This window comes from Schistocerca piceifrons, chromosome 11, assembly GCF_021461385.2.
Source record: "Schistocerca piceifrons isolate TAMUIC-IGC-003096 chromosome 11, iqSchPice1.1, whole genome shotgun sequence".
Lineage (NCBI taxonomy): Eukaryota > Metazoa > Arthropoda > Insecta > Orthoptera > Acrididae > Schistocerca > Schistocerca piceifrons.
This window is the reverse complement of record NC_060148.1, coordinates 5,928,536-5,954,540: the sequence shown is the minus strand read 5'-3', so window position 1 is coordinate 5,954,540 and position 26,005 is coordinate 5,928,536. Positions and strand designations below refer to the sequence as shown.

Here is a 26,005-nt window from a genome sequence, read left to right as displayed (position 1 = left end):
GCTAATGCTGTGTGGCTATCTTGAGCAGTCCGAGACCAATGACCAGGAAGACTTGGCCCAATGGCATAACCCACTGTCATCCATACAAATTTCATTGTTGTTTGCAAACGTGAGAACCAGGAATGACTGCAAATGGTCTTTTAGTAGCTGAATACAGCTATTCACAGTCAATGATGAATTAAGCTTGACCTGAGGACCCAGTCCATTCGATGCATACACAGCCCACACCATTATGAAGTTACTACTAGATTGTATACTGCCTTGTTGACAATTTAGGTCCATGGCTTCATGCGATCTGCACAACACTCGACCTGTATCATCAGATCTTACCAGCTGAAATTGGGACTCATCTGACTACACCACAGTGTTCCGGTGGTCTAGGGTCCAACTGTTAGCCAAGAGCCCAGGCAAGGTGCTGCAGGTGATGCCGTGCTGTTAGCAAAGGCATTCTCATCGATCATCTGCTACCGTAGCCCATTAGCACCACATTTCGCCTCACTGCCCTAAGGGATACATTCGTCGTGTGTCCCACATTGATTCCTCAGTGTTCCTTGTCTGTTAGCACCGACAAGACTGTGCAAACGCCGCTGCTCTCGGTCGTTAAGTGAAGGATGTCAGCCATTGTGTTGTCTGTGGTGAGAGGTAATGCCTCAAATTTGATATTCTTGGCCCACTCTTCACACTGTGGATCTACGAGTATTGATGTCGCTGAAGATATCCCAAATGGAATGTCCCATGTATCTAGCTCCAATTACCACACCATGTTTAATGTCTTAATCCCCACCAAGCAACCATAATTAGGTTGGAAATATTTTGACATGAATGAACTAAGCACAAATGACAGCTCCAACAATGCACTGCCCTTTTTATATGGCCTGTATGCGATACTACTGCCTACTGTATATTGTATATGTGCATATTGCTATTCCATAGCTTGTCAGCTCAGTGCATGCATGTGGTATTTTTCCTTTTGGACATGTCCAAAGAACAGATGTGATGCAATGCACACACAAACACACACACACACACACACATTATATAACTTACTGTAATCACTATGCCTGCCATGAATTAAAGGGAACCTTGTTGACAGAGACAGCAGCAGCGACCTATCTTTGCAACAGGGTGCAGTGGAGGCGGCTGTGGGGGAGCACTCACCCCATGCAGAGAGTGCAGGTCCGGCTGCTGGTGGGTGGCGGAGGGTGCGTAGAGCTCGGCGTCAGCAGCTCCGGCAGACACGCACGCCGCCAGCGGCGCTAGCGTCGACAGGAACTGCTTGCGGCCTTCAGAGGTCGACGACGACGCGGTTGTCGACGCCGCGCTCGCCCTCACCGCCACTCCGGCCGGCGCCGCCGCCATAGCGCGCCCATTGCCCAGGTCCGGGTACTGCTGGCCATGCCATTCTGCAACGGATGCAACTGCACTCACATGACCGTCTGTCTAGTGCTAGTCACACTAGAGGTAATTGTAGACTTTTAAGCTTGTCGCTGCTGTGGGTGTGTATACATGTCTTGCAACACTGCTCCCCAGCTGCTGTGGGTGTGTATACACATCACACTATGCCATTCCCTAGGTGCTGTGGATGTGTATACATGTCATGCTACCCCATTCCCCAGGTGCTGTGGATGTGTATACATGTCATACTATGCCATTCCCTAGGTGCTGTGGATGTGTATACATGTCCAGGCATGCGACTCCCCAGGTGCTGTGGGCATTTATACACGTCATGCTCTGCCATTCCGCAGCAGGTGCTGTGGGCATGTATACACATCATGCTACCCCATTCCCCAGGTGCTGTGGGCATGTATACACGTCATGCTACCCCATTCCCCAGGTGCTGTGGGTGTGTATACATGTCATACTATGCCGTTCCCTAGGTGCTGTGGATGTGTATACATGTCCAGGCATGCGACTCCCCAGGTGCTGTGGGCATTTATACACGTCATGCTCTGCCATTCCGCAGCAGGTGCTGTGGGCATGTATACACGTCATGCTACCCCATTCCCCAGGTGCTGTGGGTGTGTATACACGTTCTGGTACTCTGTTCCCCATGTGTGTGGATGTGTATACACGTCCTGCTACCCTGTTCCCATGTGTGTGGATGTGTGTACACATCCTGCTACCCTGTTCCCCATATGTGTGGATGTGTGTACACATCCTGCTACCCTGTTCCCCATGTGTGTGGATGTGTGTACACATCCTGCTACCCTGTTCCCCATGTGTGTGGATGTGGGTGCACATCCTGCTACCCTGTTCCCCATGTGTGTGGATGTGTGTACACATCCTGCTACCCTGTTCCCCATGTGTTGTGGGCGTATATGCACATCGTGCTACACAGTTCCCCAGGTGCTGTGAGCATGTATACACACGCCACTTGGAACTTATTACAGTGCTATGGACACTTGAATGCGACCTGGGCTGCCGATGTCTCACTGCAGTGGTCGAGTTACGTCGATATTTCGGCGAATAAAAACAGTTTCGAGTATTTATCGTACAACATGCATGTCCCACTGTGTGCTATCATTTGCAGTAAACCTCGTTTCGATATCTTGAACCGTTTATGAGATACGGCGATTGTTATGACCACACGATTCACAATGCACAAGGCTGTTAATTGGTGCATCGTGCGTGACTCTCCTCAGAATATAAGACCGAATAACTCTGGAACGAAACAAATTATCATTCTGCTCTCAATTATAAATAAAATTTCGATATATTATCTTCATTTCATTCCTTGCAATGTAGGAGCTAAAATCTATCATACACGAAGTTAACGCTATATATTTTCACCTCTGCAAAGTCTTTAAAATTTCGTGTAATGTATTACTTAATTTGATCGTGTGAAGATATCAGACTGTAAGACATGTAAAAATCAAATTTCTTCAGATTTTTTTCACCTAGTAGTTTACGAAAAATTAGACGATAAGTATATCAGCTGGAACGCTATCTCTCAGTACAGGCAATAATATTTGGTGAGCAGCACAGCCATAACAAAAGCAACCTCAGTACACATGTAGCAGCGGATGGTTTGTGTAAGGAGACGGCGAAATACTTTGCATGACATAGCAAGACTTTACAGATCAATTTGACTTGTGTTGTAGAAGGATTTTAGGGAATCGCATTTCCTGCAACGTATATTCCGAAAAAAAAAATTATTTATAAAATTAAAATGTTGGTTATATTTGTACTGTATTTGTATTTGCTCCCCAAATAGCAAAACTCATTTACTACTTTAAGTGTCTCATTTCCTAATCTAATTCCCTTAGCATGACCGGATTTAATTCGACTACATTCCATTATCCTCGTTTCGTTTTTCTTGATGTTCGTCTTATATCCTCCTTTGAAGACACTGTCCATTCCGTTCAACTGCTCTTCCAGGTCCTTTGTACACATAAAAATCTGTTAATGGAAATGTTAAACTCAGAACCTGATGAATATATCAGCTTTCTGCGGATGGACAGCGAAACGTTTGATAACTTGTTTTGAGTTGTTTCGCCCACACTCTGGAAAAGAAGACGCAAGTATGCGAAAATTTACTTTCTTCTTCTTGGTCCTATAACACCGGCTCAGTAAAATACCACAGTGTGGGGACATATGGCCCACATCGTCCATAGAAGAAGCGGAGAACTTGGATTTTTTTTTCATTTCATTGCACTTACGCTTGTATGTCATGCGTATTATGTCGATTTTGTTCATAACCTGTTCCTGCGTAAGAATGTGGTTGGGAAACACGTGGTACGTGTAGCATTTTGGTAACTGTCAGTGCTGCTTTGTTTTTATGCTTGATCGTAGATTCCGTGATTGTGGAAACTCGCCATATATTGAGATATACGGTAATGCAACAATTTTTCACTAAACACATGCGGCGAATCATCGACACAAACAAGGTCTGTCATTTTGTCAACCTTTTCCTCAGTCAAAATTTCTCGCATACACGTCAATTACGCTCTATGCTTGACAAGCACGTCAAGCAGCACCGCGCGCGGTCAAATATTTGACATGCACAGTTAAGTTTGACAAAATGTTTGATTGTTTACGGGGGCTTTAACGTTACTGACCTGCTGCGGCGGCAGGCAGGTGTTCGGCGGAGGGTGACTTCGACGCTGTGGCAGACGCGATACCGGAACCAGTGTCATGTTGCTGTTGTTGTTGTTGTTGTTGTTGTTGTTGTTGTTGTTGCTGTTGCTGCTGCTGCTGCTGCTGCTGCTGTTGTTGCTGTTGCTGCTGTTGCGAACGACGAGCAAACAGGTCCGTCAGCTTGCGGTAGGTAGAAGTCGATGATGACGAAGACGTCGACCCGCTTGAGGGCGATGAGGCAGCTTTGGTGACGACAGCTACACACGAAAACAAAGGCATTGTGCGACCTCCAACAAGGTTCACGACCGCTGGCAGTATTTCATTAACTAAGAGACCGGGAAAGGAATAACTTGTGACGGATTATGCGCTACGCTCATTTTCCGCGTAATGAAAGCTGCTCTAGAATGATTTACTTCTGATATTCGTTCCTGAAATCGAGGCTAAAGGTTTTGCGAGCCTGTCGCATTGGATACGAATGCGCCAGCCAGTAGCTGTATGCCATTTTGTTTTCTCTAATCTTTCTCCATACACTTGCATCGTTACAACAGACCAAACTTCTTTAGAAGGATATAATAATAATAATAATAATAATAATAATAATAATAAGAATCATACATCAAACTGGCTGAGGAATCAGGATAAAATTGACATTATATCAATTACACTATCAACTACAGGGATCATACCACACAATATCCACCAGTACATTAACGCAATACAGCTACTTCCAAACATATACATACAACTACAGAAGTCTGTAATAATTGATAGATGATCAATTGCCCAAAAGTTCCTAAATGCAATGTAACATATACCGTACAGTTAAAAGGAAGTCACGCTTGATCAAGGTCTGCGTCAATTTCCATTTTTAAGCAGACATAACGTCTGAGTAAGGAAAGAAATAATAATAATAACAACAATAACAATATTAATTTGTTGGTACATCTTGGTGGTATATACACACACTCATGCTCATAAATTAAGGATACCTGCAGAATGTGGTGCCACACAACGTGGCACTACACAAAACTGGCGCTGATAGCATAGGTACATAGGGAACACACACGACACAGATCTGTAAGTCCACAGTATTGGTGGTAAGTTGAGAAAACCGTCCAGAAACACATGTGCTACAAAACGCCACTGTTTCCTTCGCATGTACCCCGACATCAATATGGGATATGATCAGCGTGCACAAGTACACAGGCCGCACAACGGGTTGTCGTACTCTGGATCAGGTGGTCGAGCAGCTGCTGGGGTACAGCCTCCCATTCTTGCACCAGTGCCTGTCGGAGCTCCCGAAGTGTCGTAGGGGTTTGAAGACGTGCAGCGATACGTCGACCGAGAGCATCCTAGACGTGTTCAATGGGGTTTAGGTCTGGAGAACAGGCAGGCCGCTCCATTCGCCTGATACCTTCTGTTTCAAGGTACTCCTCCACTCCACGATGGCAGCTCGGTGGGGCCGTGCGTAATCATCCATCGGGAGGAAGGTGGGACCCACTGCACCCCAGAAAAGGCGGACATACTGCTGCAAAATGTCGTCCCGATACACCTGACCTGTTACAGTTCCTCTGTCAAACACATGCTGGGGTGTACGTTCACCAATCATAATCCCACCCCACACCATCAAACCACGACCTCCATACAGGTCCCTTTCGAGGACATTAAGGGGTTGGTATCTGGTTCCTGTTTCAGTTGAAAACCCTGCAGAATCCCTGTTCAAACTATACCTGGATTCGTCCGTGAACATAACCTGGGACCACAGTTCCAATGACCATGTAGTGTGTTCTTGACACCAGGCTTTACGAGCTCTCCTGTGACCAAGGGTCAGTGGAATGTATCTTGCAGGTCTCTGGGCGAATGAACCGTGTCTGTGCAGTAGTCTGTAGACTGTGTGTCTGGAGACAAGTGTTCCAGTGGCTGCGGTACTCCGTGGCCCTCTGCGGGCACTGTTGGTGAGATATCGGTCTTCTTGTGGTGTTGTACACTGTGGACGTCCCGTACTGTAGCGCCTGGACACGTTTCCCGTCTGCTGGAATCGTTGCCGTAATCTTGAGATCACACTTTGTGGCACACGGAGGGCCCGTGCTACGACCTGCTGTGTTTGACCAGCCTCCAGTCGCCCTAGTATTCTACCCTACATAACGTCATCAATATTCTTTTAGCCATTTTCAACACACAGTCACCATTAGCACGTCTGCACACTTACTCGCTGCACCGTACTCTGACATGCTCCAACACACCTCTGCGCATGTGGACTGCTGCCAGCGCCACCGTGCGACGACCGCAGGTCAAATGCACCGCACGCTCATACCCCGAGGTGATTTAAACCCGCAAACCGCCCATCAGAGCGTTGTTTCACCACGTATCAGCATTATCCTCAATTTATGAGCGTGAGTGTATATACAGGAAGCAGAATAAGGAATCGTGATGAAATGATCCATCCAGAAAGCGGAGAAACTGTCAGACATAAAAGTAGGTTTATGGGCGTATCGTAAGGGAATGTTTTAGGAACATTACGCTTCACAATACACTCCATCACAAAAGGCATGGGATAGAAACTTGGATGGCGGTAGTGTTGCGTACGCACGAAATAAAAGGGCAGAGCACTGGTGGAGCTATGATTTGTTCTCAGGTGATTCGTGTGGAAAGGTTTCCGACGTGATTATGGTCGGGTGACGGGAGTTAACTAACTGCGAAGGTGGAATAGTTGTTGGGGCTAGAGGCATGAGACATTCCAGTTTGGAAATTTATTTATTTATTTACACGTCAAGTTCCGTTGGACCAAATTGAGGAGCAAATCTCCAAGGTCATGGAACACGTCAGTATACTATCGTCAGGGGTACGAGATCCAAAAGTGTCAAGAGTGTGCCGAGAATACGAGATTTCAGGTACTACCTCTCACCACGGACAACACAGCGACCGACCGGCCTCCACTTAACGACCGAGAACAGCGGCGTTTGCGTACAGTTGTAAATGCTGACAGACAAGCAACGCCGTGTGAAATAACCGCAGAAATCAGTGCGGGACATACGACGAACCTATTCAGTAGGACAGTGCTGCGTAATATGGCGTTAATGGTCTGTGGCAGCATCGCCTGCCACCGCTCTCCTGGGCTCACGACCATGTCGGTTGGACCCTGGACTACTGGAAAACCGTGGCATCGTCAGACGTGTCCCGACCTCAGCTAGTAGGAGCTGCCGATAGGGTTAGAGCGTACCGCAGACCCTACGAAGTCCAATTTGTCAACAAAGTACTGTGCAAGCTGATGGTGTTTGCATAATGGTGAGATGGTGATTGATTAGTGGGGCACCCTACTGCGCGGTCATCAGCGCCCATACGAAGTACCAATTTTCACACAGTCAATTTTTTTTTACAATCCAACCTTAGCCACTGTCATGAGTGATGATGATGACCATGATGATGATGACCATGACGAGCATGATGATGGCGACGACGGCCATGACGATGACCACGACAGCCACGCCGATGACCACGACAGCCACGACAATGACCACGACAGCCACGACAATGACCACGACAGCCACGACAATGACCACGACAGCCATGACGATGACGACCACCATGACGATGACGACGACCATGACGATGACGACGACCATGACGATGACGACGACCATGACGATGACGACGACCATGACGATGACGACGACCATGACGATGACGACGACCATGACGATGACGACGACCATGACGATGACGACGACCATGACGATGACGACGACCATGACGATGACGACGACCATGATGATGACGACGACCATGATGATGACGACGACCATGATGATGACGACGACCATGATGATGACGACGACCATGATGATGACGACGACCATGATGATGACGACGACCACCACGTTAAGCGTCTGGAGAACCCTCGCCTGGTCAGACGAGTCCCAGTTGCAGTTGGTAAGACTGATGGTAGGGTTCGAGTGTGGCGCAGAGCCCACGAAGACATGGATCCAGGTTGTCTACGAGGCACCGTGCAAGCTGTGGTGGGTCCATAATGGTGTGGGTTGTGTTTACATGGAACGGGCTGGTCCGTCTGCTCCTACTGAACAGATCAGTGACTGGAGATGGTTATGTTCGGCTACTTGGTGACCGTTTACAGCCGTTCGTGGGCTTTATCTTAGTGAACAACGGTGGAATTTTATTGGATGACAATGCAGCATGTCACGAGGCCACATCTGACCGCAACTGGATCAAGAGCATTCCGGAGAATTATATCGAATAATCTGGCCACCCAGATCGGCCGTCACAAATCCCACCCAACATTTATGGGAAATAATGGATAGGTTTGTTCGTGCCCATTACCGCCATCACTTTTGCAATTTATGGACGGCCATAGACGCAGCGTGGCTCAGTATGCAGAGGTCTTCCGACAACTTGTTGACTCCGTACCAGGTCGAGTCGCTGGACTACGGTGGCAAAGGAAGGTCCGACACAGTATTAGGATGTATCCCGTGACTCCTGCCACCTCAGTAAGTACTGAGAGTTTCAAAATGAATATCGGGGTCTTAAGGCTTTTTAGCATTTATTAGACTAAAACGACAATTACAAATAATGCATCGAATAAAAGAGCAACTCAGTTTTGTTTGCACACTGTGTCATCAAAAGTATCCGGACACCTGGCTGGAAATGACTTCCAAGTTCGTGGTGCCCTCCGTCGCTAATGCTGCAATTCAGTATGGTGTTGCCACACCCTTAGCCTCGATAACAGCTTCCACTCTCGCAGGCATACGCTCAGTCAGGTGCTGGAAGGTTTCTTGGGGAATGGCAGCCCATTCTTCACGGAGTGCTGCACTGAGCAGAGGTGTCGATGTCGGTCGGTGAGGCCTGGCACGAAGTCGGCCTTCCAAAACATCCCCAACTTGTTCTATAGGATTCGGGTCAGGACTCTGTGCAGGTCAGTCCATTACAGGAATGTTATTGTCAGGTAACCACTCCGCCACAGGCCGTGCATTATGAACAGGTTCTCCATTCTGTTGAAAGATGCAATCGCCATCCCCATTGCTCTTAAACAGTGCGAAACAAGAAAGTGCTTCAAACATCAATGTACGCCTGTGCTGTGATAGTGCCACGCGAAACAACAAGGGGTGCAAGCCCCCTCCATGAAAAACACGACCACACCATAACACCACCGCCTCCGAATTTTACTGTTGGCACTACATACGCTGGCAGATGACGTTCAGCGGACATTCCCCATACCCATACACTGCCATCGGGTCGCCACATTGTGTACCGTGATACGTCACTCCACACAACGTTTTTCCACTGTTCAGTTGGTTGGTTGTTTCGGGGAAGGAGACCAGACAGCGAGGTCATCGGTCACATCGGATTAGGGAAGGACGGGGAAGGAAGTCGGCCGTGCCCTTTTTGAAAGGAACCATCCCGGCATTTGCCTGGAGCGATTTAGGGAAATCACGGAAAACCTAAATCAGGATGGCCGGACGCGGGATTAAACCGTCGTCCTCCCGAATGCGAGTCCAGTGTTCTAACCACTGCGCCACCTCGCTCGGTCCACTGTTCAGTCGTCCAATGTTTACTGTCCTTACACTGAGCAAAGCGTCGTTTGCCTTTATGCCGAACAATTCTTCCTTGGCATTCTGATTTCTTTTCTGTCAGTGCACACCTCGCAAAGCTACTGTCAAGATAAAATTAGAGCGATTTTAGTCCATTTGCAAGCTTACCAGCATTCGGTCTTCCCGCACACCATTTGCAACTGGAACAGGGAGGATGGTGGGGAGAGGAAGGCGGGAAATGACAGTGGCACAGAAAGCACCCTCCGCCACACAGCATGAAGTAGCTGGCCGGGTACGGTGGTAGTTGCAGTTGGGGGTTTGTGTGGAGGAGAGAGGATTTGGGTGCACGGTTGGCACTCGTGCCGATTCCAGTCCACGGGGGCCAGTGGTGAAGGTAACTTGGACAGGCAGTATAAAGGGCAGTACTCACCATTGGTGATGGGGTGAGGTGGTACTGCTTTGGTGCTGGGGGCGGCTGGGGCGGCGGGGACTGCGGGGACGTCTGGTGGGGGCGGCGTGTGGCGGGCCTCCGCCCCCGGGGGGCTCGCCCTTGGTGGCATCACCCTCCCTGCAGACACCTCCTCCAGCTCGTCCAGTTCGTCCATCTCCGCCGTGTCCGTCGCTGCATCCTTGCTGTGGGATGGGAACAGTGTTAACTGGTTTGGATACTTCATTAAATGATATCAACACCTAGTGGATCATACAAGTTATTAAAGAGTGACCACGACCAAGCTCCTGCATCTAGTCCATATCGATCCTGTTCTTTAGAATAGCCTTCCTAGGGGTGATGATGATTATGTTCGATTTCTGGGATGCTCAGCTGCGCGGTCATTAGCGTCTGTACACGGTCCAATAGTCACACGGTCCAATAGTCACACGGTCCAATAGTCACACGGTCCAATAGTCACACGGTGCAATAGCTACACAGCCCAATAGTTACACAGTCCAATCCAGCCCGTCACAAATGATGATGAAATGGTGAGCACAACACAACAAACACCCAGTCCCCAGCGATAGAAAATCCCTAACCCAGCTGGGAATCGAACCTGCTCCAGAGGCAGAAATGCTAGCCACTAGACAATGATCCTTGATAGGGATTGTGTACTTCACTAAAGAATGCCGAGGCAGTGGATCGCATCGGGCACTAAAAAGTGCTGATGTTCCGACAACAGGTACCTCACACTACCTGTTCGTCTGTGCTGTATCCATCGACGTATCCTTACTGTGATGTGTAATATTAAAGAATTAAGGAGTCAAACAACCGTAGAATTTTCAAAAAATTAATTTTTTATTGGCTTAAGGGGGATAGGACGTCAAACGGGCCGACTTGGAGCAGGAGAGTGACCACAGGACATTTTAATTTCCACTGTCTATACTTTTACAAATAATTTCATAAAACTTTGTCAGCATGATCAGGAAGCATTCAGAATTCACACACATAGCAGTGGAAGTTCGAAAGCACAACGAAATGATGTTTTTTACATGTGAAATTTCACCTTTTTTTCAGTTACTAATGTCAGTATTTGTTGCTATAGGTACACTTTTCTTCATAAGTAAGAGAGATTCTTCGATGAATTGTGCACAGCATACAAACCATACTTAAAGGTATATGAAACTCTACAATTTTCGAATTCTATTAAAAACTGTAGCAAAAATTGAGGTAATTAACTATAAATTTTGTGTTTTCCCTAAACATGAAGTTTAAAATATAACAGTTCATTCGTTTTTTCATAAATTAAATAAATTCTAGAGTTTCATACACCTGTGAATATGGTATGTATGATGTGCAAAATTCATCGAAGAATCTCTCTAACTTATGAAGGAAAGTGTACCTATAGCAACAAATGCAGCCATTAGTAAGTGAAGAAAAAACGAAATTTCGCACTTAAAAAAATTTATTTTGATGTGTTTTCGAACTTCTACTGCAATGAGTGTGAATCCTGAGTCCTTCCTGGTCATGCTGACAAAGTTTTATGAATTTATTCGTAAAACTATAGACAGTAGAAATTAAAATGTCCTGTGGTGCCTCTGCTGATCCAAGTCGGCCCGTTTGACGCCCTACCCCCCTGAAGAGTTTTCCAACCTTCCACAACACGTGACAGAAAATCTAGAACTTTTTCCACTTCATAACAGGGTTGCTACAGCAACCAGTATGTATTATATTAAGAAACAAGCAGTGTTGGTTGCAGTGATAAGATTTTTTATTAGCTACCAGTGATGCGTTTCGCCATTATTTACGCACCTTTGAATTGGTCTACAGAAAAATACAAAATGTCATAATAGTAGCATTTAGTGAGATTGGATTGTTTTTTTGTTGTTGTGGGCTTCAGTCCAAGGACTGGTTTGACGCAGCTCTCCATGCTACCCTGTTCTCTGCAAGCCTCTTCATCTCCAAGTAACTGCCGCAACCTACATCCCTATGAATCTACTTACTGTATTCATCCCTTGGCCTCCTCCTACGATTTTTACCTTCCTCTCCCCCCCCCCCCAAAACTTCCCACCAATACTAATGCCGTAATGATCCAGTCATGATCTACTTCGAACATCATCAGTTATTTTGCTCTCCACATAGCAAAACTCACCTACTACTTTAAGTGTCTCATTTCCAAATCTAATTCCCCCAGCATCACCTGATTTAATTCGACTACATTCCATCATCCTCGTTTTCCTTTTGTTGATGTTCATCTTACATCTCCCTTTCAAGACACTGTCCACTCCGTTCCGTGTCCTTTGCTGTCTCTGACAGAATTACAATGTCACTGGCAAAGTCCGTGGTTTTTATTTCTTCTCCCTGAAGTTCAATTCCTTCTCCACACTTTTCTGTAGTTTCCTTTACTGCTTCCTCAATATACAGATTGAATAACATCGGGGAGAGGCTACAACCCTGTCTCACTCCCTTCCCAACCACTGCTTCCCTTTCATGTCCCTCGACTCTTATAACTGCCGTCTGGTTTCTGTACAAATTGTAAATAGCCTTTCGCTCCCTGTATTTTACCCCTGTCACTTTCAGAATTTCGAAGAGACTATTCCATTGTCAAAAGCTTTCTCCAAGTCTAGAAATGCTATAACGTAGTTTTGCCTCTCCTCAACCTATCTTGTAAGATAAGTCATAGGGTCAGTAATGCCTCGCGCGTTCCTACATTTCTGCGGAATCCAAACTGATCTTCCCCGACGTCGGCTTCTACCAGTTTTTCCATTTGTCTGTAAATAATTCGCTTTAGCGTTCTGCAACCATGACTTATTAAAATGATAGTTTGGTAATCTTTATACCTACTGGAGAGTAATTACCCAGTTATGAATGGCGTCCCGCGACACTACAAGGGCTTCGCCGTCATCTCTGCTCAAGACTTGTCGAGATGGTCTGAAGATAAGTTTCGATCGAAAAGAAACCAGTTGGCATCTGACGTGTACTTCTAAGTTTCTAATAAGTCTTTGAGATAAAGACTGACTAGTATATCAATTATCCACCAGATCGCCGTCGATTTCCGACAATATTGTCAATAAATGATAATTAATCCAAACCCTCAGCTGCCGACAGGTGCTGTTGATATACCTCGATGTGGACAGCTGACAACGTGTGCCCCGACCGGGACTCGAACCCGGGATCTCCATCTGAGCCACCGAGGACACAGATGAATAGCGCGACTGCAGGGACTTATCCCTTGCACGCTTCCCGTGAGACCCACATTCCCAACTGTCCACAATCTACATACGTAATGTACCTAATTGCTGTCCACAGCTGAGGGTTTGGATTAATTATCATTTATTCTAGATAAGCTGCACGGTCATCAATGGTATCTGTTCTTTCGGGAACAGTTACTATCTTCATATATAATATTTTCAATAGTTATTAATAATACGTTAGCTGGGCGTTAGCAAAAGTAGGAAAAAAACAAAGGAACGATGCTTGATTTTTGTGTGCAGTATTGACTTTCGATAGCTTATCTTACAGTATATAGTTAAGAGTGAGTGGTAAGAAAGTGTACTCGGGCAGAAACATTACGAAAACGTAGAATCTAACGCAGCTCCGAAACACTGGGTCATCAAAGGGTCCAATGAAGGAATATTAGGCCGAGAGCAGTTCGGAAGGACTCGGGGATTCTGCTAAGAACTTTAAAAGACAGTGGCCAGGATTCTGATGTGAATTACGGATTCAGCCATAGGATTATAAATTTTCTTCCCGTTTTCTCTATTAGTTCTCAACACGTGACACGTAAAACGTGCACGGCAGACATCTCGTTGCTGGTACAAAGTACTCGAGGCTTACGCTTCGCAATAATTATTGCTTCTCCAAACAGCCCAGGAGACGTTCCACCAAGTAGTAAGTTTATACGGAACGCATATGAAATCAGTTGTCAAATCGTTCTACCAATGCGCCTGTTTCTAGTAGCACTAAACCCGAATTGTGAAGTTTAGTGCGTTCGTGGAATTGCAACGACTGCTACACTACTGGCCATTAAAATTGCTACACCACGAAGATGACGTGCTACAGACGTGAAATTTAACCGACAGCAAGAAGATGCTGTGATATGCAAATGATTAGCTTTTCAGAGCATTCACACAAGGTTGGTGCCGGTGGCGACACCTACAACGTGCTGACATAAGGAAAGTTTCCAACCGATTTCTCATACACAAACAGCAGTTGACCGGCGTTGCCTGGTGAAACGTCGCTGTGATGCCTCGTGAAAGGAGGAGAAATGCGGACCATCACGTTTCCGACTTTGATAAAGGTCGGATTGCAGTCTATCGCGATTGCGGTTTACCGTATCGCGACATTGCTGCTCGCGTCGGTCGAGATCCAATGACTGAGCAGAATATGGAATCGGTGAGTTCAGGAGGGTAATACGGAACGCCGTGCTGGATCCCAACGGTCTCGTATCACTAGCAGTCGAGATGACAGGCATCTTATCCGCACGGCTGTAACGGATCGTGCAGCCACGTCTCGATCCCTGAGTCAACAGATGGGGACGTTTGCAACACAACAACCGTCTGCACGAACAGTTCGACGATGTTTGCAGCAACACGGACTATCAGCTCGGAGACCGTGGCTGCGGTTACCCTTGACGCTGCACCACAGACAGCAGCGCCTGCAATGGTGTACTCGGCGACGAACCTGGGTGCACGAATGGCAAAACGTCATTTTTTCGGATGAACCTAGGTTCTGTTTACAGCATCACGATGGTCGCATCCGCGTTTGGCGACATCGCGAACGCACATCGGAAGCGTGAATTCGTCATTCGCCATACTGGCGTATCACCCGGCGTGATGGTATGGGGTGCCATTGGTTCCTCGTCTCGGTCACCTCTTGTTCGCATTGACGGCACTTTGAACAGTGGACGTTACATTTCAGATGTGTTACGACCCGTGGCTCTACCCTCCATTCGATCCCTGAGAAACCCTACTTTTCAGCAGGATAATGCACGACCGCATGTTGCAGGTCCTGTACGGGCCTTTCTGGATACAGAAAATGTTCGACTGCGGTCCTGGCCAGCACAATCTCCAGATCTCTCACCAATTGAAAACGTCTGGTCAATGGTGGCCGAGCAACTGGCTCGTCACAATACGTGAGTCACCACTCTTGATGAACTGTGGTATCGTGTGAAGCCGAAAGGGCAGCTGTACCTGTACACGCCATCCGAGCTCTGTTTGACTCAATGCCCAGGTGTATCGAGGCCGTTATTACGGCCAGAGGTGGTTGTTCTGGCTACTGATTTCTCAGGATCTATGCACCCGAATTGCGTGAAAATGTAATCACATGTCAGTTCTAGCATAATATATTTGTCCAAGCAAAATGGCACTGAGCACTATGGGACTTAACGTCTATAGTGATCAGTCCCCTAGAACGTAGAACTACGTAAACTTAACTAACCTAAGGACATCACACAACACCCAGTCATTACGAGGCAGAGAAAATCCCTGACCCCGCCGGGAATCGAACCCGGGAACACGGGCCGCAGGAAGCGAGAACGCTACCGCACGACCGCGAGCTGGGGACTATTTGTCCAACGAATACCCGTTTATCATCTGCATTTCTTCTTGGTGTAGCAATTTTAATGACCAGTAGTGTATTTCAATCGTCCTACGAGAAAATAGTGGATGCGATATCAGTCGGAACGGTACTGTACGACAGGTCAGTCCTGTGATAGCAGATTAATGCGAGAGTTTCCAAAAAGTAGAATTTTTTCTTTTGTTCATGTCCGTAAGACATTTCAGAACTTGAAACGCGTTGTCCTCGAAATACGATTTCTCAAATCGGCATGCAGTAAAACTCCAACAATTTTCAGTCTTTTTATTTGAAAATGTAACCACAACTTTGAAACAACACCACGAAGGGGATTTTAGATTACTCAAACAATATTTACTGACAAATGTTCTCGTTTTTTCGCGAAAATTGAACGACTTTATTCAAACACTCGCCAATTACACAAAAATCCAATGCTTATAAAATTCGCTGTGTGGTTCGCTATCTACACCCATGTAGATTACACAGACTTCTCCCCTCCCCCCCCCCCCCTTTTTTCCAGATTCAGACTGGAACCATTTATAGTGCGTGTCAGAGATCGCCTCAAATTCAACATTTCTCGGGAGAATTTATGCATTTTCGCCATTTTCTTATATTTTCCGACAAAACTTTTTTGTAACATACTTAAATATAAGCTCAATAACTACCCGACGTATTGCGTCTCTACCACCTTTCCTTATGCCCAAAAAATTATCGAAAAAAAAGCTTTTTTTAAAGAACGTTACAGCGACGATACCCCAAATGGATCAGGAAGTTTCCTAATGGATGTGGAGAACCAGTGGATCGTGTCAGTAGTAAATAGACGTTCTGATGAGATTCATCTACATCTGCATCTACGTTTATACTCCGCAAATCACCCAACGGTGTGTGGCGGAGGGCACTTTACGTGCCACTGTCATTACCTCCGTTTCCTGTTCCAGTCGCGTATGGTTCGTGGGAAGAACGACTGCCGGAAAGCCTCCGTGCGCGCTCGAATCTCTCTAATTTCACATTCGTGATCTCCTCGGAGGAGGTATAAGTAGGAGGAAGCAATATATTCGATACCTCATCCAGAAACGCACCCTCTCGAAACCTGGCGAGCAAGCTACACCGCGATGCAGACCGCCTCTCTTGCAGAGTCTGCCAGTCGAATTTGCTAAACATCTCCGTAACGCTATCACGCTTACCAAATAACCCTGTGACGAAACGCGCCGCTCTTCTTTGGATCTTCTCTATCTCCTCTGTCAACCCGACCTGGTACGGATCCCACACTGATGAGCAATATTCAAGTGTAGGTCGGACGAGTGTTTTGTAAGCCACCTCCTTTGTTGATGGACTACATTTTCTAAGGACTCGCCCAATGAATCTCAACCTGGCACCCGCCTTACCAACAATTAATTTTATATGACCATTCCACTTCAAATCGTTCCGCACGCATACTCCCAGATATTTTACAGAAGTAACTGCTACCAATGTTTGTTCCGCTGTCATATAATCATACAATAAAAGATCCTTGTTTCTACGTATTCACAATACATTGCATTTGTCTATGTTCCGTGTTCGTACATATCCACCGTCCCCATCGCAGAGTCCTTGCTTTGGGATGCAATACAATGCGATCGAAAAAAGTCGTACACATGCAAAAGGCTGTCTGTGTCTGTGAACAGGAGTTGCATCACATCCGTTCTGTCAACCACCTCAGAATAGCATTGTTGTTGCTATCGACAACAAATGGAGAAGTTGCTGTAACGGGCAGAACTCACGACGTCGATAGCATTGCGCAGTTCAGTGCTTGGTACGAATGTCGCTTTCCTAAGAGCAACGACTTTTCGTTATTGTACAGTATTTTGACAGTGGCTGGCGTCCACGTGTCGCAGACGCATAGAGTTCACTGACGTCGACTTTGCGCCATCCGATTTTCAGCGGTGTGCATAAGTTAAAAGAACAGCTTCGAGGACTTCCCTTCGGTAGTGATGAATCGGCGCAAGCAGATGCGAGGCGATGGCTGCGTCAATAAACATCCTACCGCGACGGCATGAAGAATCTGGTCTCTCTCCCTGGGAGAAATGTGTCCGCTTTCAAGATTACTAGGTTAACAAATAAACACGTAAACACTAACAATAAAGTTGTGTAACGTTAATAAAGTTCGAAACACGTGTGGACTAAAAATCTTAGGCCAAAATCGAAAATTTTCTGTACTGATTAGCGGTTTCGGCTTATTACTGAGCCATCCTCTGATCTAAAATGGTAGAAAACTGCGTGTAAAATGTGAACAATGAGAATTACATTCGATACTTGAGTTTCTATTACGCAATGCATACCAATAGAAGAGTAGTTTACTGCGTTACATTGGTATGTATTCCATAACGGAAATTGTAGACTTAGAGAAAGCTTTTGACAATGTTGACTGGGATACTCTCTTTCAAGTTCTAAAGGTGGCAGGGGTAAAATACAGGGAGCGAAAGGCTATTTACAATTTGTACAGAAACCAGATGGCAGTTATAAGAGTCGAAGGGCATCAAAGGGAAGCAGTGGTTGGGAAGGGAGTGGGACAGGGTTGTAGCCTCTCCCCGATATTATTCGATCTGTATATTGAGTAAGCAGTAAAGAAAAGAAAAGTTCGGAGTAGGTATTAAAATCCATGGAGAAGAAATAAAAACTTTGAAGTTTGCCGATGACATTGTAATTCTGTCAGAGACAGCAAAGGACTTGGAAGAGCAGCTGAACGGAATGGACAGTGTCTTGAAAGGAGCGTATAAGACAACATCAACAAAAGCAAAACGAGGATAATGGAATGTAGTCGAATTAAGTCGGGTGACGCTGAGGGAATTAAATTAGGAAATGAGACACTTAAAATAATAAAGGAGTTTTGCTATTTTGGGAGCAAAATAACTGATGAGAGTCGAAGTACAGAGGATATAAAATGCAGACTGGCAACGGCAAGGAAAGCGTCTCTGAAGAAGAGAAACTTGTTAACATCGAGTATACATTTAAGTGTCAGGAAGTCGTTTCTGAAAGTATTTGTATGGAGTGTAGCCATGTATGGAAGTGAAACATGGACGGTAAATAGTTTGGACAAGAAGAGAATAGAAGCTTTTGAAATGTGGTGCTACAGAAGAATGCTGAAGATTAGATGGGTAGATCACATAACTAATGAGGAGGTATTGAATAGGATTGGGGAGGACTTTGTGGCACAACTTGACTAGAAGAAGGGACCGGTTGGTAGGACATGTTCTGAGGCATTAAGGGATCACGAATTTAGTATTGGAGGGCAGCGTGGAGGGTAAAAATCGTAGTGGGAGACCAAGAGATGAATACACTAAGCAGATTCAGAAGGATGTAGGTTGCAGTACGTACTGGAAGATGAAGAAGCTTGCACAGGATAGAGTAGCATGGAGAGCTGCATCAAACCAGTATCAGGACTGAAGACAACAACAACGACGGAAATTGGGCTACTGAAAATAATTTTTATTGAACTTCCTGGCAGATTAAAACTGTGTGCCCGACCGAGACTCGAACTCGGGACCTTTGTCTTTCGAGTCTCGGTCCGGCACACAGTTTTTAATCTGCCAGGAAGTTTCATGCCAGCTCACACTCCGCTGCAGAGTGAAATTCTCATTCTGGAATAATATTTTTCTATATTTATATGAAATTTTTTTTGTATTTTTAGATCTGAAGATCGCTCGGTTATGAGCCGAAAGCGGTAACCAGTAAAGAGAACTTACGATTTTGACGGAAAATTTTTATCCACACGTGTGTCAAATCAACAATCCACATATCTCCCCTCACTTGCAACATCAAAGAATGACAGTAATAAAGACTGTCTTGTTTAAAAAGCTTTACCATGTTCACGTAAAAATTTCGGAGGCGTTACCTTTAGCACGGTCTAGTACTAAGATACAAGGTCCTTAGGCGGCGTGAAAAATTTCAGCTTCTAAGCCAATAAAATGAAAAGATAGGATCATTTACACGTAGGCCACATATTTCGACACCCACAAACACATTCATCAAAACCAGTAGGGTATTTCCCAATAAGTTATAGGATCATAAAATTTGACAAGAAGCAAGGTATCACAGACAAGTGAAAGAAAAGCTCCGTAAAATACTAATTTGCAATTCTATCACACTAAAAAAAAAAAATATATTTTTTTGTCCATTTGTTGCCCGCGTGTCTGTTTGTCTGTGTCTGTCCTGACTCCTTTTTCTCAGGAACGGGTAGAAATATCAAGTTGCAATTAATGTAAAATACTAAGGTCTTCGGGCCCTTGGCGGTGTAAATAATTTAAGCTTCTAAGTCAGTGCAATCAAAAGATGCTAATCAAAGCCTATTGAGGAACTACGAGGTGCATTCAAATTCTAAAGCCTCCGATTTCTTTTCTCCGGACTGGAAAGAGATAGAAACATGCGCATTGTTTTAAAATGAGGCCGCATTCATTGTCAATACGTCCCAGAGATGGCAGCACCGTACGGCAGACGGAATTTTACCGCCAGCGGCGAGAATGAGATCTGTTATAAATACTTAAAATGGCGACGTTTTCCTTACTTGAACAGCGTGCAATTATTCGTTTTCTGAATTTGCGTGGTGTGAAACCAATTGAAATTCATCGACAGTTGAAGGAGACATGTGGTGACAGAGTTATGGATGTGTCGAAAGTGCGTTCGTGTGTTCGACAGTTTAATGATGGCAGAACATCGTGTGACAACAAACCGAAACAACCTCGGGCTCGCACAAGCCGGTCTGACGACACGATCGAGAAAGTGGAGAGAATTGTTTTGGGGGATCGCCGAATGACTGTTGAACTGATCGCCTCCAGAGTTGGCATTTCTGTGGGTTCTGTGCACACAATCCTGCACGACGACCTGAAAATGCGAAAAGTGTCATCCAGGTGGGCCCCACGAATGCTGACGGACGACCACACGGCTGCCCGTGTGGCACGTTGCAGAGCAATGTTGACGCGCAACGACAGCACGAATGGGACTTTCTTTTCGTCGGTTGTGACAGTGGATGAGACGTGGATGCCATTTTTCAATCCGGAAACAAAGCGCCAGTCAGCTCAATGGAAGCACACAGATTCACCGCCACCAAAAAAATTTTGGGTAACCGCCAGTGCTGAAAAAATGATGGTGTCCATGTTCTGGGACAGCGAGGGCGTAATCCTTATTCGTTGCGTTCCAAAGGGCACTACGGTAACAGGTGCATCCTACGAAAATGTTTTGAAGAACAAAAATTCCTTCCTGCACTGCAACAAAAACGTCCGGGAAGGGCTGCGCGTGTGCTGTTTCACCGAGACAACGCACCCGCACATCGAGCTAGCGTTACGCAACAGTTTCTTCGTGATAACAACTTTGAAGTGATTCCTCATGCTCCCTACTCACCTGACCTGGCTCCTAGTGACTTTTGGCTTTTTCCAACAATGAAAGACACTCTCCGTGGCCGCACATTCACCAGCCGTGCTGCTATTGCCTCAGCGATTTTCCAGTGGTCAAAACAGACTCCTAAGGAAGCCTTCGCCGCTGCCATGTAATCGTGGCGTCAGCGTTGTGAAAAATGTGTACGTCTGCAGGGCGATTACGTCGAGAAGTAACGCCAGTTTCATCGATTTCGGGTGAGTAGTTAATTAGAAAAAAAATCGGAGGCCTTAGAACTTGAATGCACCTCGTATTTACGAGGGGCATTCAATAAGTAATGCAACATTTTCATTATCGACCAACGTTGGTGGAGGGGAAAAAAAAGCAGAATTAGTTGTGGCGCATCGAGGAATATTCTCTGTTCAGTCCCTATAGTTTCAAGAAGTTCCAGCAAATGGCGATTCTAAACGTAACCCTCAAAAGGGCGCCTGTTACGGCGGTGCGTTCAAAGCAGAGAGCTGTCACGGAGTTTCTTTCGGCAGAAAACCTGAGCATCGCAGATGTCCATGGGCGCTTGCAGAATGTCTACGGAGAAGTGCAAGTGAACAAAAGCACGGTGAGTCGTTGGGTGAGGCGCTGTCACCATGGCAGCAAGCCCGGACAAAAATCTGTCCGATCTGCCGCTATGACTCCTGTAATGTTCGAACGTGCGCACACTCTCATTTGAGCTGATCGCTCGGATCACAATTTAACTACGTCGGGAGCGGTATGTGGATGATTGGGAGGTTGGTTATACAGCAAGACGTTGGCTCCTAGGTCCACCAGTAGAGTTGTGCCCTGCAGGGATACAGGCCCCCCACGCCACCCCCCCCCCATCCCCCTCCCCCAATCCCAGTATGACGGCGTAAGGCCATGACCTTGAACTCCGAGACTATGCACTGCTGTGCACTGTAGTTCCCTCTCTGGATTGTCGCACAGATGACAAAATGGTAGATATCGAAATAGACGACAGAGGGATAGAGAAACAATTAAAATCGCTCAAAAGAGGAAAGGCCGCTGGACCTGATGGGATACCAGTTCGATTTCACACAGAGTACGCGAAGGAACTTGCCCCCCTTCTGGCAGCGGTGTACCGTAGGTCTCTAGAAGAGCGTAGCGTTCCAAAGGATTGGAAAAGGGCACAGGTCATCCCCGTTTCCAAGAAGAGACGTCGAACAGATATGTAGAACTATAGACCTATATCCCTAACGTCGATCAGTTGCAGAATTTTGGAACACGTATTATGTTCGAGTATAATGACTTTTCTGGAGACTAGAAATCTACTCTGTAGGAATCAGCACGGGTTTCGAAAAAGACGATCGTGTGAAACCCAGCTCGCGCTATTCGTCCACGATACTCAGAGGGCCACAGACACGGGTTCCCAGGTAGATGCCGTGGTTCTTTGCGCAAGGCGTTCGATACAGTTCCCCACAGTCGTCTAATGAACCGAGTAAGAGCATATGGACTATCAGACCAATTGTGTGATTGGATAGAAGAGTTCCTAGATAACAGAACGCAGCGTGTCATTGTCAATGGAGAGAAGTCTTCCGAAGTAAGAGTGATTTCAGGTGTGCCGCAGGGGAGTGTCGTAGGACCGTTGCTATTCACAATATACATAAATGACCTTGTGGATGACATCGGAAGTTCACTGAGGCTTTTTGCGAATGATGCTGTAGTATATCGAGAGGTTGTAACACTGGAACATTGTACTGAAATACTGAAGGATCTGCAGCGAATTGACGCACGGTGCAGGGAATGGCAATTGAATCTCAATGTAGACAAGTGTAATGTGCTGCGAATACATAGAAAGAAATATTCTTTATCATTTAGCTACAATATAGCAGGCCAGCAACTGGAAGCAGTTAATTCCACAAATTATGTGGTAGTACGCATTAGGAGTGATTTAAAATGGAATGATCATATAAAGTTGATCGTCGGTAAAGCAGATGCCAGACTGAGATTCATTGGAAGAATCCTAAGGAAATGCAATCCGAAAACAAAGGAAGTAGGTTACAGTACGCTTGTTCGCCCACTGCTCGAATACTGCTCAGCAGTGTGGGATCCGTACCAGATAGGGTTGATAGAAGAGAGAGAGAAGATCCAACGGAGAGCAGCGCGCTTCGTTACAGGATCATTTAGTAATCGCGAAAGCGTTACGGAGATGATAGATAAACTCCAGTGGAAGACTCTGCAGGAGAGACGGTCAGTAGCTCGGTACGGGCTTTTGTTGAAGTTTCGAGAACATACCTTCACCGAGGAGTCAAGCAGTATATTGCTCCCTCCTACGTATATCTCGCGAAGAGACCGTGAGGATAAAATCAGAGAGATTAGAGCCCACACAGATGCATACCGACAATCTTTCTTTCCACGAACAATACAAGACTGGAATAGAAGGGAGAACCGATAGAGGTACTCGAAGTACCCTCCTCCACACACCGTTAGGTGGCTTGCCGAGTATGGATGGAGATGTAGATATGTTGGAAAATAAGGTTTTGTAGCCAAAACAGTGGGGAATGATATGGTGTACCGGAATACTCAATAAAATCAATTTGCTTTCGTAAAAAAACGTATTGTGTTACTTACTGAAGGTCCCTTTTACATACCTGTTCGTCTAGCAGTAGAGAAAATGTGCCTGAAAAGGCATAGGTCACGGAATCGACTTCATTTTGGAACACAGGTTTTTCAATCTTCGTTTTAACCTCGTCTTCACCTCTCAACATGTGAGAAGGCGCCAGAAATGACACGTATTTTGGATTCCAAATTCAACTGTAGCTCCTTTTCTCCTGGCCGGGCAACTGAGTAAGTTTAGGGACATGCAAGTCGCCAAAGTGACGTCAAAACAAAGACTTCCATCCAATCCGCTGGCCCACACGACATTATCATTATTACTACCTAAAACTAAAACCCCTCCCCAACAGTCCATGAAGGCCGAACGGCACCGACCGGCCGCCGTGTCATCCTCAGACCACAGGCGTCGTTGGATACTGATATAGAGGGCCACGCAGAGGTCAACACACCGCTCTCCCGGCTGTAGGTCAGTTTACGAGACCGTAGCCGCTACTTCTCAGTCGAGTGGCTCCTCGGTTTGCCTCACAAAGGCTGAGTGCAGCCCCCTTGCCAACAGCGCTCGGCAGACCGGACGGTCACCCATCCCAGTGCTAGCCCAGCCCGACAGCGCTTAACTACGGTGATCTGACGGGAACCGGTGTTACCACTGCGGCAAGGCCGTTGGCATTATTACTACCTACATATACAATCAAGTCTAAAGATTTTTTACACATGGCTGGGATTAAAAACCGGACCATATTTAGCTGTGTACAAATTTAAAATCAAGAAAATGGGAAAAAGACAATTAAGTGGTCAGATAGTGGAAATAGAAAACAATAGCAAAAAGACTGGGAGGGGGGGGGGAGGATAGAAGGGAGAAATGTGGATTCTATCTTCCAGATGACTACTGTCTCGTCTGTACATACTAATAGTACATGGATTTCTTCTGCATTGTGATGTAAATGTATTTCCAGAGGTTTGGGTGTTCACAGTATATGTTACATTTGTTGCTTATATACATTTTTATCACCTTCGCCTCCCTTCCTTCTCCATCCCCTCTACTCCCACATTTTCCCAGTCCCCCCTTCTCCACCTTGCCCCCCGTGTCTTTCCCAGTCTTTTTACTATTGTCTTCTATTTATACTCTCTCATAGTTTACGTAATTTGTTGTTGCCAGAATGACTTTTCTACACACCAGCTTAATTCCTGTTGCCGTTTTCTTAATTTTAAATACGTACACAGCTCAATATGATCCGGTTTTTAACGCCATACTTCTAATTTTAACGTTTTGAGCAGGTTAATAACGATAATGTTTCATTCACCACTGGACACCCTCTTTGCGAAAACCACCAGTGTCCTCTCTTACTAAAATCTTTCCTTAGCTTACGTAACGCTAGTGCAGTAGCCGTATATTGGTGGGGAAATACTAAATAGCAACTGCCATATTCTGGATGGTTTTTTATGGAGGTGAAATTTTATATTTCACTGACACTTTTGGGACATATTTTTACGTACCTCCGTCACATAACATGTAACCCTGTAAGTATGAATAACTCTTGTGTTCGTAACTACATATTGTTCACTATTAACCTGACAAGGTTATCACTATTTCCTACCGAAGGCGGCCTTTTTATAACGGCTGATATCATGGTCAATAAACTCTCTGTTTTGCAACTGACTGGTTGTTTATTATTTCTCCAAGAAGACTTTGTCTCTAAACCTGGCAGAAAATCCAAGCAGTTTCTGGTCGTATGTGAAGTATGTTAGCGGCAAGAAACAATCAATGCCTTCTCTGCACGTTAACAATGGAGATACTATCGAAGATAGTGCTGCCACAGCAGAGTTATTAAACATAGCCTTCCGAAACGCGCTCACGAAAAAATACGAAGTAAATATTCCAGAATTCGAATCAAGAACAGCTGCCAACATGAGTAATGTAGAAGTAGCAACTTAAATCATTTAATAAAAGCAAGTCTTCTGGTCCAGACTGTATACCAATTGGGTTCCTTTCAGAGTATGCCGATGCAATAGCTCCATACTTAACAATCACACACAACCGTTCGCTCGACATACCCAAAGACTGGAAAGTTGCACAGATCACATTGATATTCAAGAAAGTTAGCAGGAGTAATCCACTAAATTACAGGCCCATATCATTAACGTCAATATGCAGCAGGATTGTGGATCATACCTTGCGTTCGATCATCATGAATTACCTCGAAGAAAACGGTCTATTGACACACAGTCACACGGATTTAGAAAAAAATCGTCCTTGTGAAACACTACTAGCTCTTTACTCGCATGAAGTGTTGAGTGCTATTGACAAGCGGATTGTAGCGAAATTGCTTGCTTGTAGAATATCGTCTCAGTTGTGTGACTCGATTTGTCACTTCCAGTCAGAGAGGTTCGTAGTAACTGACGGGAAGTAATCAAGTACAACAAAATGGTT

General features: G+C 45.6%; 1 protein-coding gene and 1 pseudogene across 1 annotated transcript in view; both read right to left on the bottom strand.

Moving 5' to 3' along the window:
• Positions 1–1,285: 1,285 nt before the first annotated feature.
• LOC124720196 (uncharacterized protein C6orf132-like) overlaps positions 1,286–26,005 on the bottom strand; it is a 71,554-nt gene continuing 46,834 nt past the window's right edge. The window contains exons 8-9 of the mRNA XM_047245520.1: positions 9,969–10,253; positions 1,286–1,403 (exon numbers count right to left, since the gene is read on the bottom strand). Coding sequence (XP_047101476.1) covers positions 1,286–1,403; positions 9,969–10,253 — 403 coding nt within the window. The remainder of the gene's footprint in view (positions 1,404–9,968; positions 10,254–26,005) is intronic.
• LOC124720570 lies at positions 24,125–24,242 on the bottom strand (annotated as a pseudogene).